The sequence below is a fragment of the Leuciscus leuciscus genome (genome assembly GCF_965113295.1).
Source record: "Leuciscus leuciscus genome assembly, chromosome: 12".
NCBI lineage: Eukaryota > Metazoa > Chordata > Actinopteri > Cypriniformes > Leuciscidae > Leuciscus > Leuciscus leuciscus.
The window spans coordinates 21,257,002-21,276,807 of NC_138736.1; the positions used below are offsets into that span (position 1 = coordinate 21,257,002).

Sequence of the window (19,806 nt, forward strand, 5' to 3'; positions counted from 1 at the left end):
AAGAGCCACGGTGGAGTTAATGTACTGACAGGCTGAAGCAGAGTCCAAGTAGAGGAGGTTGGAGGCGGAGACCGGGGATCTACCGACCCTGGTTGAGTTGGTGGAAGGCAGACCCATGGCGACTCCACCTCCTCAAAGGTGGATAGAGGAGCAGAGGGGCTGACAGGCAGTGGAGGAGGAAAGGTAGAGAGGAGGCAGATGGGAGGAGGTGGGAGAGGGAGGCTGTGTGGGAGTTCAGGCTCTGAGGTGGTGACAGGCTCAGGGCTGGGCAGAACCAGCGGCAAAAAAGTATCTGGGCTGGACGGGACCAGCAGTGAAGAAGGCTCTGGGCTGGGCGGAACCAGCGGTGAAATAGTCTCTGGGCTGGACAGGACCAGCGGCAAAAAAGTCTCTGGGCTGGACTGGACCAGCGGCGAAGAAAGCACTGGGCTGGATGGAACCAGCGGCGAAGGAAGCTCTGGGCTGGACGGGACCAGCGGCGAAGGAAGCTCTGAAAAAAGGTCCATTAAGTCCTTCTCGTCCGGACTCTGGTTGAGGACAGGAACAGGAGACACTGGACGGACAGTCTCGGGTTTGGCGGGCATGACGTGAACAGCCTCTGGCTCGGCGGGCATGACGTGAACAGCCTCTGAACAGCCTCTGGCTCAGCGGGCATGATATGATGCGCAGGCTCGGCAGGACTGATGTGAAGTGCAGGCTCAGCAGGACTGACGTGAAGTGCAGGCTCAGCTGCGGCCATCTTGTCCGGAGACACTGGCTAAGCGGACAAGACGTGAGGCGAAGGCTCTGAGAAAAAGTCAATCAAGTCAACCTCCTCAGGACCCTGGATGGGGACAGAAACAGGAGACTCTGAACAGGTGGTCACGGCAAGATGAGACTCTGGGCTCTCAACGACTCCCACAGTGAGGGAGGACCCACATATCCACAAGGTGCGGTCAATGAACTTGACAAACGGCAGGTGAACGTCACCTAACAGCAGCATCTGGGCAAGTGGATTTTCTGGTCCATCCCACTCCAGAACTGCTGTTTCAGCGAATCCTCATCTCAGCTTGCGTCTTGATACAGGTGGAGGTAAACCTCCACATAATCCTCCAGCGAGCGACCGTTTTGTGACAAACAGTCCTCCATGTTCATTTTAGTTGGTCCGTTCTTCTGTCAGGGTGTGGTGTAGGTTGAAGAAGACAAAGAGGCAAATGGCTCCAATACATATGTTTTACTAAATCACTCTGATAGGCACATACAGCCAGAAGGTTTAAACACTACGTAACTGTGACTAGACATTACCAGACGTTAGAACAGACTAAGACTGACTGAACAGAGGGAACTAAATACAGACACTGATGAACATAAACCAGGTGACACAGATTAACACTAATTAACAGAACACAGGTGATGAAGGTGATTGACAAGACACAGGTGATGAAGATGAACTAATGATAACAGAGAAGACAATTCCGATGAAAAAACAAACTAAACAGAACACAACAGTGACAATAATATTTTATATAATATTTTGTACAAACATTTTATATATACACTAGCAGAGGTGGGTAGTAACGAAGTACATTTACTTCGTTACATTTACTTGAGTATTTTTTTGGAAAAATTTTACTTTTAAGAGTAGATTTGAATGTGGGTACTTATTACTTTTACTCGAGTACATTTCTAATGAAAAAACTGTACTTTTACTTCGTTACGTTGGGCGACGTCCTTCTCGTTACTTTATTTTAATGCAATATGTGTTGTTAAATGCGTAGTTTATTCCAAGCGCGCTGTATCTTTTTTTCTGGGCTTGAGCGATGCTCAATTCACAAATGAATCACTCTTTTGAGTCGATTCTGTTCAAAGACTTCATCAAACAAGTTGGCAGATCTGTCTAAATCGGTTCGCGAATCAGTTTGAATGATTCAGTTCCTGATTCTGTTCAGTTCCTGCACGCACTGAATCGTCTGAAGCGATTTCAATTCACACTCGACTCGGAGTCGTAACAGGAAGATTTAAGGACATCAAGAGCGTTGGATGAAGTGGCCGTGGACCTACAGTACAGTCAAGTGAGAGCAAATCTTCAAATGCATCATATATTTGCCAGCGATGAAGATCTTTATTAGTTGAACATCTTCGTAAGCTGTCTGTGAATGAATGATTCCACAGGACGATACATTCGATTTCATTTAACTCAGGTAATACATTTTACAACCAAACAGATTATTATGCCATGATAGCACTACTAGAAAGGATGACATTACCCGTTTTTTGGACATAATACATTCATTTCTACATTAAATAAGCTACCATTGTCCACAGTTTATGAACACCCGCCATCCTGCGGTAGTTTGTGTGTATTGTTGCGCAGCGGCTTACGAACTCGACTTGAAAACGAATGCCTTTGCCTGCCGTACACACAGTTAACCAGTTTAAACATGCTTGCAGAAATATACATTTGATTATATTTTGGAGAACAGACAGAAAAAGATCCGTCGATGTACTTGTGTTTGTTTTTTTGTGTTCAGATGTTCAGTAGCAGTCATGAGCGCGAGCACATGTGAAGAGTTTTAACTCTTTCTTCTCTGTTTCAATTACATGCCTTTGAATGCAACACTCTGCAGATTCACTTCATTTCGACATTGTCTAATAATCCAAATGTAGTTGTATAAGTTACTATTATACAAACCAAAGGACAGGCAATGATTTTCGGGCTACAGATGGCAGAAATAATGTTTTTTGTTGCAAAGAGAGCCAATCTACTTATGAAAATAATAGTCATTTAAAAAAAAAAAAAAAAATCTAAATAATATTATTTTATATATATATGACGACTTCAGATGCAAAAGCCTCTAAGTACCATCTGAAATTTTCTTCTAAAAGAGCATTTTTATCAAGTTTGTATGTTCAGTTATTTCACTTAAATGGCAATGAAAAGTACCTATTAATTGTCATTAAAAGTGAAATTACTGAACTTAAATATACAAGCTTGATAAAAATGCTTGTTTTAGAAGAAAGTTTCAGATGGCACTCAGAGGCTTTTGCATCTGAAGTCTTCATATATATATATATATATATATATATATATATATATATATATATATATATATTGTATAAATATAAATGAATATATATATACAGTATATAAAATAGAGGCCTATATGATCCGAAGTAAGTTACTCGCTACTTGAGTAGTTTTTTCATTGGATACTTTTTTACTCTTACTCAAGTAACTATTAAGATTATTACTTTTACTTTTACTTTGAGTAAATATTTCTATAAGTACTTGTACTTTTACTTGAGTACAGTTTTTGGGTACTCTACCCACCTCTGTACACTAGCTGTGATTCCATCCATTTAAATTATGTGCAAAATTGGAATAATCGCATAAAAATTTGTGAATAAAGCAGCATTTTCATGCACTGTAAAAAGTTTAACTATTATTTACTCAATTTTTTTGGTGAAACATTTTTACACTCAAAAAAAAATGTATACATTTTAAAGCTGTGAAATCAATGAAATATACAATAACTGCATCTGGTACATTAACAAATAAAACTGAGTAGAAATAATTGAACATTTAAACATTTAAAAAACAGTATTTATGAGTAATATTAACTTTTTATTTATGAGTAAGTTTCTAAACCTTTGTAAAATAGTATTTCATACAACCACCAGTATACATGACATTGGCCTTTATTGTCGATGAGTACAGCAATACAGCACATTTTACACTGTTTTTAACATGTATACAATATTGCCTACCTATAAACTCATTTAACAATCATTTTAGAAGTAAAAAATTAAACATTTAAACATTCAGGTAGCCTAATTCAAATGTAATCAACCGGTCTGTTATCCAACATCCACCGGATCAGCGCTGGTTCTTGTGCCGGAGACGGACTAGCGCTCTGCGGGTGAACTTCGAACTTTAGACCGCCGTCCTGCATTTCATTCATAGCCGAAAGATACTGTGAGCGACTGACTCCATAACCTGCCAATAAACAAACAGTGACAGTTCTGAGGACATTTTATCATCCAAATTAATTATATATTCATTATCATTAGGAATGAAGTTGTGCGTTTATGCAAGGCGTTTCAATCACGCGAAAAGACAGGCGCGTTTAGGTGTCGAATTACGCCCTCTGTATATTGTTTTGCATTAAATAAAATGATTTTAAGCACAGTAATGATTTTATAGATAAAATTAAATATACACAAACCTGAATTTCACAGAGGAAATGCACCAAATCTGCGACGCTGAGAAGAGAACTGTTGTTCTGGAGACTGGAGAGAGTTCAAACAGCCCGCGCTCACTCAACCAACCGTCAAGTCGTCACGTCAGAGGGTGGGGAGGGGTGCATTGTTTTAATTGAGTAAACTTACTCAATTCCTTAAGAGTGTGTTAAATATATTAATAATATTGATTTGAATTAAGTAATATTTTTGTTTCTTGAAACAGATCAGTTTAATTCAACATTCTCAAATATTTTGATAGAAATTTCACAAATATATTAAGTGTATTATAAAGAAATAATTGGTTAGTCAAATACTAAATCATTTTATTGAAAAAAAACTTAAATATATCTGTACATTTTAGCTAAAATTAACTGTTGGATTTTTACTCAATTATTTTGGTATGTTTAACTCAAACAATCAAGTAAACGATATTCAGAGATTTTATTAAGTTAATAAAGTTAAATATTTCTGTAATATTTACTAAGCCACAGAATCATTTTTTTTACAGTGTGCCATGTGTCCAAGAGAAGAAAAAAAGAAAAGAAAAAAAAAAAACATAACTTCCTGGGAAATTGGCACAAAATATCTGTAATAAAAATGAAAGTTGCTAGTCTTGCTACCATTCTGCATCAGTTGATAACTATACTTACAGTATGTGACTATATAAGTTGCAAAATCTTTTGACATCCTCTAATTTTCATGTATTTCAAATTTGAATTGAATTTCAAATAAATGTATATAACAGTTTTGTAGATTTTAAAAGATTGCCTTTTATATCATATTATAATTGATCTCATCAAAGAATATTTACAAATATCCAAAAGCATTGCAAATTATCATGATCCATTTTGATGTCTTGCGAGGTTACACCCCTACTCTTTTTTACGAAGGACATCCTGGGATTTTTAGTAAGTAAGTAAGTAAGTAAAATTTATTTGTATAGCACATTTCACAGATAAAAATCACAAAGTGCTTCACAACAAAAGAAAAAATTCAGAACTCTTATAAATACATTACAGCACATAATCAAAATAAACAGAGGTACACATAAGACCAGCCTAACCACCCTACAGTCTAGTTAAAAGCCTCTTTAAAAAGAAGAGTTTTCAACTGGGTTTTATAATTTCCACACAATCCAAGCAGCGTATGGAAGGAGGCAAAGCGTTCCACAGCCTAGGTGCCACAACTTGAAACGAACGGTCCCCTCTAGTTTTAAAATGTGTAAGGGGGGCAACTAAAAATCTCTGGCCTGTTGATCTCAGACTACGTGAGGACGTACGCAGCTGTATCAGGTCAGAGATGTATGGGGGCGCCTGTCCTTGTAGGGCTCTAAAAGTTAGAACCAAAATTTTGAAGTGCATTCTAAATTTCACTGGTAGCCAATGAAGTGAAGCTAAAACAGGAGTAATATGTGCCCTTTTACTCGTGTGGGTTAAAAGCCAAGCAGCAGAATTCTGGACAGTTTGGAGACGACAAAGATCCTTCTTATTAAGGCAAATAAAAAGACTATTGCAATAGTCTAAACGAGACGAAATAAAAGCATGAATGATCATCTCCAACTCGGCCTTTGACACCAAGGCTCTTATCTTAGAAATGTTCCTTAATTGAAAGAAACAGTTTTTAATAAGTTGCTTCGAGTGTTTCTTCAGAGACATGGCCGCATCAAAAACAACACCTAAGCTCCTTAGACTCGGCTGAACAGACAAACTTAAGGAACCAATATGTTGTTTTATCTGAGGGATGCTCTGCTCAGGGGCAATGATTAAAGTTTCAGTCTTGGCTGAGTTCAGCATTAAAAAGTTATCATTTAGCCACTGCTTGATCCTACTCAGACAGTTGATTAAAGATGAGAAGTTTATATAACTCAGTAGGCTTAAAAGAACAGTATAACTGAATGTCTTCTGCATACAAGTGATAAGAGACATCCTGAAACTGGCTGATTATCTGTCCTAGAGGGAGTATATACAGAAGGAAAAGAATCGGTCCCAGGACAGAACCCTGAGGAACACCACTCGATAAACCTGCAGTATCTGACATGATCTGATTTATAAAAACACTAAAACTTCTACCGGTAAGGTAAGATGAAAACCATTTCAAAGCTGATCCAGATATCCCTAATAGATCCTGAAGTTTATTAAGCATAATATTGTGATCAATAGTGTCAAAGGCAGATGTAAGGTTCAATAAAACTAACACTGTATGCTTCCCAGAATCAGCTGACATCAAAATATCACTTGAAACTTTCACCAGTGCAGTTTCCGTAGAATGTTTTTTACGAAAACCTGACTGATATTTGTCAAAAATATAATTTATCTCTAAGAAAGTAGTAAGCTGCTCTGCTACCACTTTCTCTAGAATCTTAGCCATGAAAGGGAGTTTAGATATAGGCCTATAATTCATGGGTTGCAATGGGTCTAAACTGGGCTTTTTAAGAACAGGTTCAACAATAGCATGTTTAAAAAGGTCAGGAACCTCACCAGTTAAAAGAGAAATATTGATCATTTCTACAACACAGGGGCCAATACTATCAAAAACCTGCTTAAACAGCATAGTCGGGGGAACATGACTGTGGCCATAAGTGGGCTTCAACTTATCTAGTAGAGTGGTAACATCATGTAATGTCACAAGTTTAAAGGAGAAACACGGATGAGAAAAAGCCAAAGTGCAAGCCTTGTATGCAGGAGGAGGTAAAATGCTAGCTCTGATATCCTTAATTTTCTCAACAAAGAAGTTAAGGAATACATTACTTTTTGACAGAGAGAGCACCGCAATTGGAGAAACAGATGGCGAAACAATAGAGTTTATGGTATCAAACAATAATTTGGGGTTTTTCTTATTAGAGGATATTAGCTGAGAGAAGTAGTTAGTTCTAGCACTTTTCAGGAGTTCATTTAGAGAAGCAGTTAATTCCCTAAGATAAAGCCTGTGAACTTCGAGTTTAGTTGTTTTCCATAAGCGCTCTATTTTCTGACGTTTACTTCTACAGCTCTGAATAGATGAATTTATCCACGGGCAGGGCTTTTTAATAGAGACAATGTTTGATTTCATAGGAGCCACTTCATCTAAAATTGCTAAACATTGGCTGTTAAAAGACTCAGCATACACATTAACATCACTGCAACCCCTTAGCCGGCATGGATCAAACAATATAGCAAACTTCCCAGCAACATCCTGGTTAATAACTCTCCTTTGAGCCTTAATTCTCAGAGGCGGGGGGTCCCGAAGTAAGTTCAGGTTAAAGAAAACACAACTATGATCACTCACATGTATATCCTCCACACACACATTTACTATCTCAAGACCTAATGAGAAAACAAGGTCCAGGGTGTGCCCCTTTAAGTGTGTAGGACCTGAGACAGGTTGTGTAAAATTAAAAGAGTCAGTAATGGATAGGAGATCTGTACTGCCCTACAAAGGCAAAACGCCGTAACATCATCTTTGGTCAAAAATTAGTTAGTGTCATTTTTGTGGTATTTGAGACCTCCTTTATCATGTGAATAAATATCGTGAGTCAATTTGATTGTTTTAACGAGAAAATAAAGGGCCATGACAACCGTAACTTCCAAAACCATACGAGAAACCACAGCAGAACGCCGTAACAGTTGTTACGGCTCTTTGCCTTTGTTCCAGCACGCTGAAGTTGAGTTACGGTGTTCTGACTTTGTTTAGCCTGGCATCAAGAGAGATGTTACGGTGCCGCTGTGATGTTACTGTACTCTGGCTTTGTCATACTGTCAAAGTTTGCCGCTCTTTAATCGTCACCAAACCACGTAACATGCACACAATATATCTTTGGCCAGACAAACTGCTCCAAGTATGCAATCAGAAACAAAGCAAGGTGAACAAGCCATACTTAGATGGTATGCAAGCTAATAGGTTGTCATAAATGTTGTTATTTTTGTTCAGGGCGATGGTTCAGATCTGTCAATATCAGTGACAGCCCGGAGCTAGCTAAATTTAATCTGTGTCACGTAAATTAGCGCTAACATTGACACTCACCTCACATCAGACGCCGAAAACCAATTATTAAATACACAGGCATCCTACCTTTCCATGCAATCCGATATAATCCATGGAAGATGCATAATCCATGGCAATGCACGTCATCTGCTGTATCCACAACAATCCATACGTGTTTGAGCCATATTTCCAGGTGTTCATGTCAGATCTTACACAAATCCATATAGCACTAAGCTAGTTATCACTTACGTCCGTACAAAGTAGGCTAACCTAAATGGTAAAAGTAATTCCAACTTTTTTTCGGTTGACTCTGTCTATATTATCTCAGAATTAAAAAGCTTAAATGCATCTTGAGCAGTTTGGTGGCCCTTAACCCTTTAACTGTCACCGTCATTTTAATTCAACCTCTAATAAACGCATAAAAAGAGCGTATATGTGCGTTATAGCTAGCAGCCGCATCACGAATCGAGAATCCATAATATTTTTGTTTATATATATATATTTTTTAAAATCTGACTCTTTATTTTTTTAGATAATTTAATTGGTGTTATTTTTTTTAACTCTTGGTATAAAAATAAACTGAGCTTTCTACCAATCTTTCATTATTTTTCATGTTTATTGCTATTTCAAAATAAAGGCCTAAACACGCCTAATGAATATGAAATATTCTTGTTGCAAATTGGTAAATTACTGCTCCTCTGTAATTTATAAAAAAAAAAAACATTTGTATTCAATTATAATTAAATTATCTTTATTGTGAAAATATTTCTTGCATTTATTCATACTGTACTGTACTGCAAAGTAACTTAGGCTATCTGTTTACGTTTTACTTATCTGTATCTGTCATACTGTTTAACGTTGTTAGTGTTGCCGCACTATCCTGATCATTATAGCACTAAATAGGAACAACCAAAGGTCTTCTATATAATTTAAAACACATACCATGATGACTAGACCTTGGTTAGGTGTTCTTATAATGGATGTAATTATGGGGGACAGCAAGCAAATATTGATTATATGTCAGTTACTGCCTTTTGCCTTTGCACGACTCCTTATTTTTGGCATATGATACAAAGGCAGAGTACAGTAACAGCCAAACATGGGTCAAAGGTCAAGTTTGAGCTCAAGATTTTTTGCATACAAACATTTCTTCATTATAGCAACTAGTTGTCAAATTTTGGGAGTCCTACCTATAATACTTTTGTCTGGACAAAACAGAAACTTTAAAGTCATTTTTTCAGTTTCACACTCTAGCGAGTTAAGGTCTTTTGCCTTTGCAGGGCAGTGTAGCTGCAATACATGACATATCATCAATATGAAGATTAAAATCTCCAATAATTAAAACTTTCTCCAGCTTGATCATAGAGGTTAAAAAATCAGTAAAATCAGTAAGGAAGATACCTGCAGGACCAGGAGGGTGGTAAATTAACACAAAATGAAATATGTTAACAGAACCGACCTTAATCATCTGTGACTCAAAAGAGGAGAAGGTTTCAGAGTGGATTCCTCTGCATAAAAATCTGTCACGATAAACAACAGCAAGGCCGCCGCCTCGGCGAGCCGTTCGAGGTGTCCCAATCACTGAGCAGCCTGCAGAGCAGAGCTCATTTAAATGTACAGCTTCCTTATCCTTTTGCCACGTTTCTGTAAGGAACATAAAATCCATCTTTTCCGTAGTGAAAAGATCGTTGATGGCATGTGCCTTATTAGTGATGGAACGAGCATTGAGCAGCGCTAAACAGAGCGATGATGGCAGACCGGTCTCCTTAATAGCAAGTCGTAGTGGCTGCAAACACCTGGTACAGTCATGTGGTTTCCAGCGGTGCCGTGCGGCCAATCGCTGGACAGGCAGGTCGGCCACAAACTGCAGTTTCCTAACTGCGTCTCCACCACCGCCCCACGATGACCAAAGGGGATCTCGTCCAATGGGCAGGACGAGCTGATGGCAACCCTGCGACGGAGCGCCCCCAGCACATATATCCTGGGGAAAAACCGGCAGCAGCCACCGCGGCCGCCGCCCGCAGAGAAGCTTGGGCACCCCCACCCACAAACACAGCCTCATCCCGACCCGAACGCCAGCTCTGCAACCCCTTCTCCTTCGTCTCTTCTTGGGATTTCCACGGCCCGAAGCAAAATTCGGTAATCAAATAGGCTGAGTACACACACCAACGGGGGTGGACAAGTTTGACTATAACTCTCCCAGCTGTTACAGAGTCCTTCCATATACACTCCAATGTTCATCAGGGTGACACGATCGTATGTCTGAACAGCGGTGACACAGTAGTTTAAAGGCAAGGTTAATGTGACCATAAAAGAGACATACACAAACAAATAAAAACGACACAAATGTGACGCAACAGTGGCCATGCCAAACAAAGGCGCCATATTTTAGTCAGGATCTCAGTTTAACGTCTCACCTGAAGTACAGTGCATAGTGTCCCCATCACTATACTTGGGCATTAGGACCCACACAGACCACAGGGTGAGTTGAGCACCCCCTACTGGCCTCACTAACATCTCTTCCAGCAGCAACCTAGTTTTCCCAGGAGGTCTCCCATCCTGGTACTGACCAGGCTCAACCCTGCTTAGCTTCAGTGGGCAACCAGTCTTGGGGTACAGGGTGATATGGCTGCTGGCTAACACTGATATAAGCTCACAGGACAGTGAGAATGGACACGTGTCATACAAAAACGAGAAAACACTGCCATACACTAATATAACGAGAGACATGAATCAAATTCAAGAAACACCTTTCTCTTGATGTACTGGATGTGTGTTCTTGGTTTGCAGTTCAGAACTTCAGAGAAGTCCTGGTAATCATGACTTTAACCCCAAAACAGAAATGTTTTTTGACAGATTTTCTTGGAAGAGCCACAGAGCCAAACTGTGACTTATTCAGTAAAGAGGCAAGCAAAGACAAACACACACAGGTGAACAACAGACCTGTGAACTCAGTGTTAGAGTATAACATGCTGTATGAGAAATTAAGAAACTATTAAAAAATACAGAGGTATGGTCTCAACAAGTCATGACAAGAAACTTATGAGGGTGAGTAAATGATGAGAGAATTTAAATTTTGTGTGGAGTGTCCCTTTAATTACTTATTGTAAAGCAATTTTGAGCATAGGAAAGGCACTATTAAACAACCCACATTTAGGTTTATGAGAAATAGTGCCTGTGCATCTTTATTTTAGAAGTATATTTATTAAAACCATTCAACGACTATCCCTGCCTTCCGTGTCCTGGCTAGACACCCCATATTGTTGACAAATTTCCTTAACCAGTAGATCTCCATTACAATTTATGGTCCTTCGAGCCGGAGAGAGTCAACGATATGGCAGCCAGTAAAGAAGGAATCAGCCTCCCTGTTTCACCGGTGCGCCGGAAACGCTCAGTGCAACGCCCCAGATATCTGGATGATTTTTTAGTCGAATATCCAGATCAGCATAGCTTAGCGCAGATGCACAGGCACGAAGAGGAGAGGGAGCTACGCAGTCCTGCTAGAAGCATATCCTCAATGCCACCAATGCATAATGCAAATGAAGCCATTGTTCATCAAGCTTTGGAGACAGCGCGGCAACAGAGTGAAACGGCTAAGAAACAAACAGAGCTTTTGGAGTTTTTCCTGCAGCATCATTCCCCTCGAACCTCATCTCAGTCGTCAAGGAGGTCATCACGACATCAGACCCCAGTACGCCAACTCTACCCAGACAGAGGAGGTGAGCCACAGTCTTCTCCAGTCCTTACTCCTCACCAACACAGAACTGAGGATGACCCAAGTGTAGCTGCAGAACTAACCCACCAGCTAGAACAAATGACACTTCCTCCGCCTCTCAGCAGAGCCACTCAACCCCCTCAGCATACGCTCATTCCACGCTATGACGTTCAAGCTATCAAGCAGGATTCTGAACATGATCCACCAGCTCATCTTCAGCCCAGAGAGTCAACCCAGGGTCTACAGCCATCAGTAGGCTTGTTAAGAAATGCCTCATCATATAGCTCACTCTCGTGCTACCCCATATCAAGTAATTGTAAGCCCAACGCAGCCGCACCCAGCAGCCAACACGAGAAAGGAAGGGAGCTTCAGTTGGGAAATCCACATCTGGTGCCACCTGAGCCTCATACATCACATCTCCCACATGTGGCTCCTCCCAGATCGCTACATGTAAATCCAGCTTTCAATCAGATGATGCCTCTACCCGTGCACCAGTCAATACATCAGCCTCCTTATGTACCCCAACCTTTCTACCAAGGGAACCCAGCCATGCTGGCCCATTATCCCTCCACCGGGTATCAGCATGCACCCCCCAATATAGAAGGCCCAACATTTCCTGACTTTACCAAGGAGGATAGAGCTCATTATGTGGAGCTACGCCTTTCCCTTAGCACACTCCTTCATCCTTCTCAGTCCGAGCATTACAAGTATGCCATCTTGCTAAAGCATGTCAAGGTGCCACATGCACATCGCCTAGTGCTAGCTCATGCAGAGTCTAATATGCCCTACTCTGAAGCTCTGAAAGCACTGGATGAACGCTATGGACGTCCATATCAGTTTGTGCTGAAGGAGATAGAGGACATGGAACGCCTACCCCCCATCCGAGATGATAGGGCTCTTGACGAGTTCTCCATCAGAGTGCAGTCGCTTGTCGGGATGCTGAAAGCTCTCCGAGGTGAAGGCCATGAGGAACTCCACTGCGGCTCCAATGTGAAGCGCCTTCTAAGCAGGCTCCCCAAGCACCAGCAAGAGAGATTTCGTCGTCAACAGTATAGGAAGGACCCGGATAAACTGAAGCTAACGCTCACTGACTTTTCAGAGTGGCTGAAGGCAGAAGTCAGATGCCTGGACATTGAGCCCTCACTTCAAGCTCACAGTGAGAAGGATAAGAGAGAATTCAAGCAGCAGAAGTCCAAGGTTAAGATCACTACTGTTATGCATGGGACAGGCAGTTCCAGTAACTATCTGTCCGACACGTCCTCCCAAGCAGCTCATTCTATCCGAACCCAAGGGAAGGGTAAGATATACTGTCCTTACTGTGAGGCAGAACACTACCTCAGCCAATGTGAGAGCTTCGCTAAGCTTACCAAAGCAGAGATGGTGGACTGGATTAAAGTCAAGAGAAGGTGCTGGAGATGCGGACGTTCTCACCTAGCCTCTGCTTGTGACCTCAAGAAGCCGTGTCGCCTTTGTAAGTCGAAACACCTCTCCATCCTTCACGAAGTCAACCAGAGGAGTGAGAACGAGCCCAACATTATGTCGACAGCAGATACTCACTATCTGGATCAGCCAAATAGATATAGTAAGGTGCTGTTAAAGATTGTCAGAGTCAATTTGCAATACCAGGATAAAGTGCTCGACACGTATGCAGTGCTGGATGATGGCTCTGAGAAAACCATCCTGCTTTTGTCTGCAGCACGCCACCTGGGAGTACAGGGTCAAGCAGAAGACCTCACTCTCCGTACTATCCGCCAAGACATCAAGATACTGTCAGGCTCACGTGTGTCCTTTACGATCACTCCAGCTTCCCAACCAACAAAGAGGTTCTCCATTCAAGGCGCATTCACAGGTGAACACCTAGGCCTCTCTCAGTACAGCTACCCAGTTACCCAGCTTCAGAGAAGATATCGGCATCTACAAGGTCTGGCAATCCCACCCATCGATGGTGCTCAGCCAACCCTCCTGATTGGATCGGATAATGCTGATCTGATCGTTCCGATTGAACCAGTGCATCTGGGTCCCCCTGGTGGTCCTGCAGCAATCAAGACTAAGCTCGGTTGGACACTCCAGGGTCCAGCAAAATACCTGCAGCAACAGCTTCCCACCACACAGTGCTTGTTCACCACAGTTTCCTCCCCTTCTGTTGAGTTGTTCAGTCAAGTTGAGCGGTTGTGGCAGTTAGATACACTGCCTTTCAAAAGTGATAGATTGGTGACCAGATCCAGACAGGACAAGTACTCAGTGGACCTATTAGAGGCCGAGACCATCCGTGTAGAAGTAAACGGAGTGCATCGGTACGCTACACCCCTTCTACGAGTCCCAAACATGCCCAAGCTGCAAGTTTCAAAGGAAGTTGTGATGAAGAACCTGTGAAACACAGAGAAGAGGTTAGTACAAGACCCACTGCGTGCATCTACCTACCAGGAGGAGATCAAGAAACTGGAGATTGCTGGGTACGCCACCAAGATTGACTCCTGCGAGGCGGACTCATCTGAGGAGTCGTGGTTTCTGCCCCACCACATGGTCAGACACAATAGCAAGGAATGGATTGTTTTCAACTGCAGCTTCCAGCTTGGCAGACAAAGTCTGAATAACTACCTCCTTCCTGGTCCAGCCTTAGGACCCTCACTCCTTGGAGTCCTCCTGCGCTTCAGGAAAGCATCGAGTCGCAGTAAGTGGAGACATTAAAGGGATGTTTCACCAGGTCCGCCTGCTGGACAGAGACAAGCCCTTGCTGAGGTTCCTTTGGAGGGATCTAAAAACGGACAAACAACCATCAGTGTACCAGTGGGAGGTTCTGCCGTTCGGGACGACGTGCAGTCCCTGCTGCGCGATCTTTGCTCTTCAGAAACACGTCAATGAGTCAAGTAAACCAGGGGAAAAGGTCCGCCACAGTGTAGAACAGTGTTTCTACGTTGATAACTGTCTGCAGAGTCTACCCACCGTAGAAGAAGCCAGTAACCTTGTGACGAAGCTTAGAACCCTTCTAGCTGCAGGTGGCTTCGATATTCGTCAGTGGGCCAGTAACCAGCCAGAGGTGATTTGCAACTTGCCTAAGGAAGCCAAGTCTGACAGCAGCGAAAGATGGGTTTCTCAGATGCATGGTGAAGCTCAAGAAATGACGCTAGGCCTCAGCTGGCACTTCATGGAGGACACACTCCATTACAGGCATCGCTCGGTTGCTCCAAGCCAGACGACCATGCGAAATATCTATAAGATACTAGCAAGCCAGTATGATCCCCTAGGTCATATCCTGCCCTTCACCACAAGGGCCAAAGTTTTGGTCCAGAGACTGTGGGCCAAAGACCGTGACTGGGACGACCCAAACTTACCGGTCGACCTCCTGCAAGCCTGGACTACATGGGAAAAAGAGCTCCCTGAGCTCCCAACGGTCAGTCTCTCCCGGAGCTACTTCCCACCGGACATTGATGTAAGTGCCATCACCCTCGAACTTCACATCTTCTGTGATGCATCAGAGTCCGCCTATGGGTCAGTTGCTTACCTACGTGGTGAGGATCCTCATGGCCAAGTCCATGTAGCCTTTGTGCTGGCACGCTCAAGAGTGGCACCGAAGAAACAACAGTCAATGCCACGCCTTGAGCGCTGTGCCGCCCTTACCGGAGCTCAGCTTGCCCAGATGATCCAGCGAGAGCTCACCCTTCAGTTGATGGACACAGTGCTGTGGTCTGACTCCACCACAGTACTTACCTGGATACAGTCAGAGTCCTGCAGATACAAGATGTTTGTAGGGACTTGTGTATCTGAGATTCAGGAGTTGACGGATCACCGGTCATGGAGGTATGTGGACACACAGAATAACCCAGCGGATGCTATCACCAGAGGGATGACACTATCCAACCTAGCCAAGCCAAACCAATTCAGCCAAGGTCCTGCCTTCCTTCGGCTACCACGTGAGAGTTGGCCAGCCACAACTTCTTTCGTGGAGGTCCCAAATGAGACAGAGATGAAGAGGTCTGCGTTCTGTGGCATTATGTCAGCCATTACTGCTCCAGAGATCCCAGCCGCTGAAGACCATTCTACCTTTGAAGATCTCCTTGAGGCAACGAGTAGGTCACTGCATGGGGCGGCCTCCCAATCAAGCGCCCTCAGTGCAGATGACTACGCAGAAGCAGAACTCAGAATCCTTCAGAGAGCGCAATATGATAGCTTTCCAGAGGAAGTCAAGTGCCTAAAAACAGGGAAAGCACTTTCATCCAGCAGTCGGCTCTTGTCACTTGCTCCAGAGTACGACATCTCTAGGGGTCTTATCCGAGTAGGTGGTAGATTGCGACGTTCTACTAGTCTGGAAGAAGATATCGTACACCCAATTGTGCTGGAACCCAAGCACCATATTACCAAACTTATCATACGACAGTATGACAACAAGTTACTCCATTCTGGATCGGAGAGGGTCTTTGCAGAGCTCCGACGCAAGTTTTGGATCCTCCAAGGCCGAGAAGCTGTGCGTCGTCATCAGAGATCTTGCCCAGAGTGCCAGAAATGGAGAGCAAAGCCTGCTATTCCTAAGATGGCAGATCTGCCCCCTTGTCGTCTCCGCCTCCTGAAGCCTCCATTTTATTCAACAGGAGTCGATTGCTTTGGCCCGTTCCAGGTCAAGCGAGGTCGGAGTACGGAAAAGAGATGGGGAATTGTTTTTAAGTGTATGACCACCAGGTGCATTCACCTAGATGTGCTGCCCAACATGGATACCGACTCGTTCCTTATGTCACTCAGAAGGTTCGTGGCTAGACGGGGAACTCCCTTCGAGCTTCTCTCTGACTGTGGGACCAATTTCCACGGAGGGGAGCACGAGCTCAAGGCAAGTTTTGAGGCCATGTGTGAAGAGCTGCAGACCAAGTTGGCTAAGCACCAGATCCGTTTCCAGTTCAACCCACCAAATGCACCTCACTTTGGTGGAGCCTGGGAGCGGGAAGTCAGATCAATTAAGGCTGCACTCTACGTTACTTTGGGAGCACAGACAGTGACCGAAGAAGTCTTGCAGACAGTTCTGATTGAGGTAGAGGGAATCCTCAATTCCAAGCCACTGGGCTATGTGTCGACAGATGTAGCCGATGTGGATCCTGTAACCCCCAACTACCTCCTCATGGGGCGGCCCGACTCGTCACTTCCTCAAGTGGTGTACCCTGAGTCGGAGATTCTCAGTCGGAGAAGATGGCGGCACAGTCAGGTGTTAGCTGACCAGTTTTGGACCCATTTCATACGGAGCTACTTACCTTTCTTGCAGTCAAGGCAGAAATGGGTAAAGGAGACAGACAACCTCACTGTTGGTACAGTGGTGATGGTAATTGACCAAAGGTTAACTCGTGTATTGTGGCCCGTGGGACGAGTCACGAAGACCATTAGGTGTGTCGATGGTAAAGTGAGGACTGCTGAGGTGCAGGTGGACGGGAGGACCTACACCAGACCAGTGGCCAAGCTCATTGAGCAGCCATCCCGGATAATGCCTCGACAGCAGCTTCTGTGGATAGTTGAGCCTTTCCAGGAGATAATTCACACCGTGAATTATGGGGCGGCTGTGTAAAAGGCTCAAGTGATGTGAACATGGACAGAGCATGTACAGCGAGTGTTCGTTCAGACCACGCCCCTTTTCTGACATGCCCTGGCTTGTAGAGAACGGCTGTCAGTTCAGTTTCAGTTTCAGTTAAGCTAATCTTCACATTGTGTTCGTGTGCGTCAGTGACCACAAGTAAGTTGAAACTATATCATATAGATAAGTTTATATTAGTAATTTATGTTAATGTTTATAGTCAGTGACAACCTTTATATCTGTTGTATGTGTAACTTATATGTTCTCATTGTAGTTACGTTTCAGGACATGTTTAGCACTGTTTATTTAAGTGACTAGAGATAGTTATTCAGTTAACTAAATTGTGTTTATGTAAGTAATATTGATGTTTATTTCCTTTCATTTAGAACCACACCTTCACTGTAAAGTTTATGAGAAATAGTGCCTGTGCATCTGTATTTTAGAAGTATATTTATTAAAACCATTCAACGACTATCCCTGCCTTCCGTGTCCTGGCTAGACACCCCATATTGTTGACAAATTTCCTTAACCAGTAGATCTCCATTACAATATGAAACAGTACACACTTTCATTCACACACCTATAATAATTATAACAATTACATGAATTATATGGGATCAAGGCATATTAAATGGACACATATATCGTAGAAACACATATAATGATGTATGATGTTTATAAGTCCATTGAAAATTGTTACTGAATGAGTTCCCTTTCAAGGGAACTTCGAGCTGCGTCGAGACGCGGTGGGAACGCCCTGCGTGATTGCGTCGTGAAGCACGTGTATAATCAGTCCAATGGAAAGACGAGACGTCATAGGCGGGCGACGTCATCGACCAGGAAGCTATAAAGCACCCCTGCGACAGACCACGGCAGCTTCTGTGCCTTCAGCAAGCGATCTGTGTATTCTGTCCTTGTCATATTTATTGTTGTCTGTCAAGTTGCAATATATATATTTATTATGGCAAAAGAGAGCAAGCAAGTGTTGTGTTGTTCCCTCCCCACGTTATATCACGGGTGGGGACACACACTTCAGCTTTGTGTTGCTTGTTTGGGAGTGGAGCATGCCAACAGTCAGTTCTCGAGGGGGCTGACTGTGAGCATTGCGAGAAGCTGTCCGTGAGGACGCTCCGCTCCCGCCGGCCATTCTTCAAGGAGGACGGTTCGGTGCGCGCGCCCCGGGGCGCGGGTCCCGCTGCTGCCGAGGCACGGCGTCGACGCGCATCTTGGGGATCGCAAATGGTTCTAACAAACACCTGTTCGATCCACGTGCCTTATCTCGGGGAGAAGCACGCTCTGCGGTTTCTCCTCCCCGGGATGAGGCACGAATGCTGCGATTTCCAGTTCTGAGGAATTGGTATCGTTAGTGTTTTTGTTTTAAAAATAAATAAATAAAAGAAAATAAGGCCGATGTTTATGAGTTTTCAATAAATAAATAAGTCAGCTCATAACTCTGTTGAATAAAGAGGAGCTTATAAAAGGAGGTTTTATATAATGCTGTTGCTAAGTTAAATATTACTGGCCAGCCGAACATATATGAGAGTGAAAGTATAAGGAAAACTCTATATCTCAGCCTCCTCGTCGGGGAGTGCCGTTTTTTCCCTATCTCCACACTGAGGTGTCGAGACCGTGGAATAAACCGGTTTCTGTTTATGTGTTTTATCCCTAAACTTCTACTATAGTAATGTTATGGGTATTAAGTATCATGGTATGACAGTGCCTCGGGTTAAAGAGACGCTTGCGAGCTATCTCTCCCGTGTTGGTGTCATCATAACCCCGACGTTACCCACCAGCCACCATAAATAATAGATAAATATTATTAGGCAGCACTGGTAGGTAAAATATATAAGCATGGATGAATGTGAGGATGTAACAACAGATAAACTATACTGGGGAGGGACGGTTTCGAGAAATCGTTTCTCCTCGGCGTCCTCTGGGTGGCGAATCTCTGAGGAGAGGGTCGCAGCGCTGCCAGTTCGGTTGTTTCCTGCTGGTGGCCACGGAGTGTTATATTTATATATATATATATATATATATATATAGTTTTTCTGATGTAAAGAAAAATTAAGATAAAATATGTATTTTCTTCTGGACGCTCCGCTTTCAAAAAAACGAAGAAAAAACTCTTCAGCGGCGTTCCAAAGGTTTCTTCCTCACCGATCTAACGTTCCTGAGACTGCTGGGCGGGAGCAGTCTCAGCATACTTAAGCTCCTCGCAGCATAGAGTGCGGTAAAACAAAGATTCGCCATTCGGGCTCATCCACAATCGATGGGGACCTGGGTGGCGGTCACAGTCTAGCCAGTTAGAGATATGCAAGATCTGAGGACTGTTTTATCTCTAAAATAGCTAAAAATGGAAGAA

At 43.0% G+C, this 19,806-nt stretch overlaps 2 protein-coding genes across 9 annotated transcripts in view; one reads left to right on the forward strand and one right to left on the reverse strand.

Annotated features, from left to right (window-relative positions):
• The window catches only part of thrb (thyroid hormone receptor beta), a 284,472-nt gene that overhangs the window by 92,771 nt on the left and 171,895 nt on the right, over positions 1–19,806 (reverse strand). The gene's annotated exons all lie outside the window — the stretch shown is intronic.
• Positions 14,560–17,989, forward strand: LOC309510786 (uncharacterized protein). The gene is made up of 2 exons (XM_082185673.1): positions 14,560–17,589; positions 17,719–17,989. Exon 1 carries the CDS (start codon positions 14,589–14,591, stop codon positions 17,436–17,438), a length of 2,850 nt encoding a protein of 949 aa, XP_082041799.1. The 5' UTR covers positions 14,560–14,588; the 3' UTR covers positions 17,439–17,589; positions 17,719–17,989.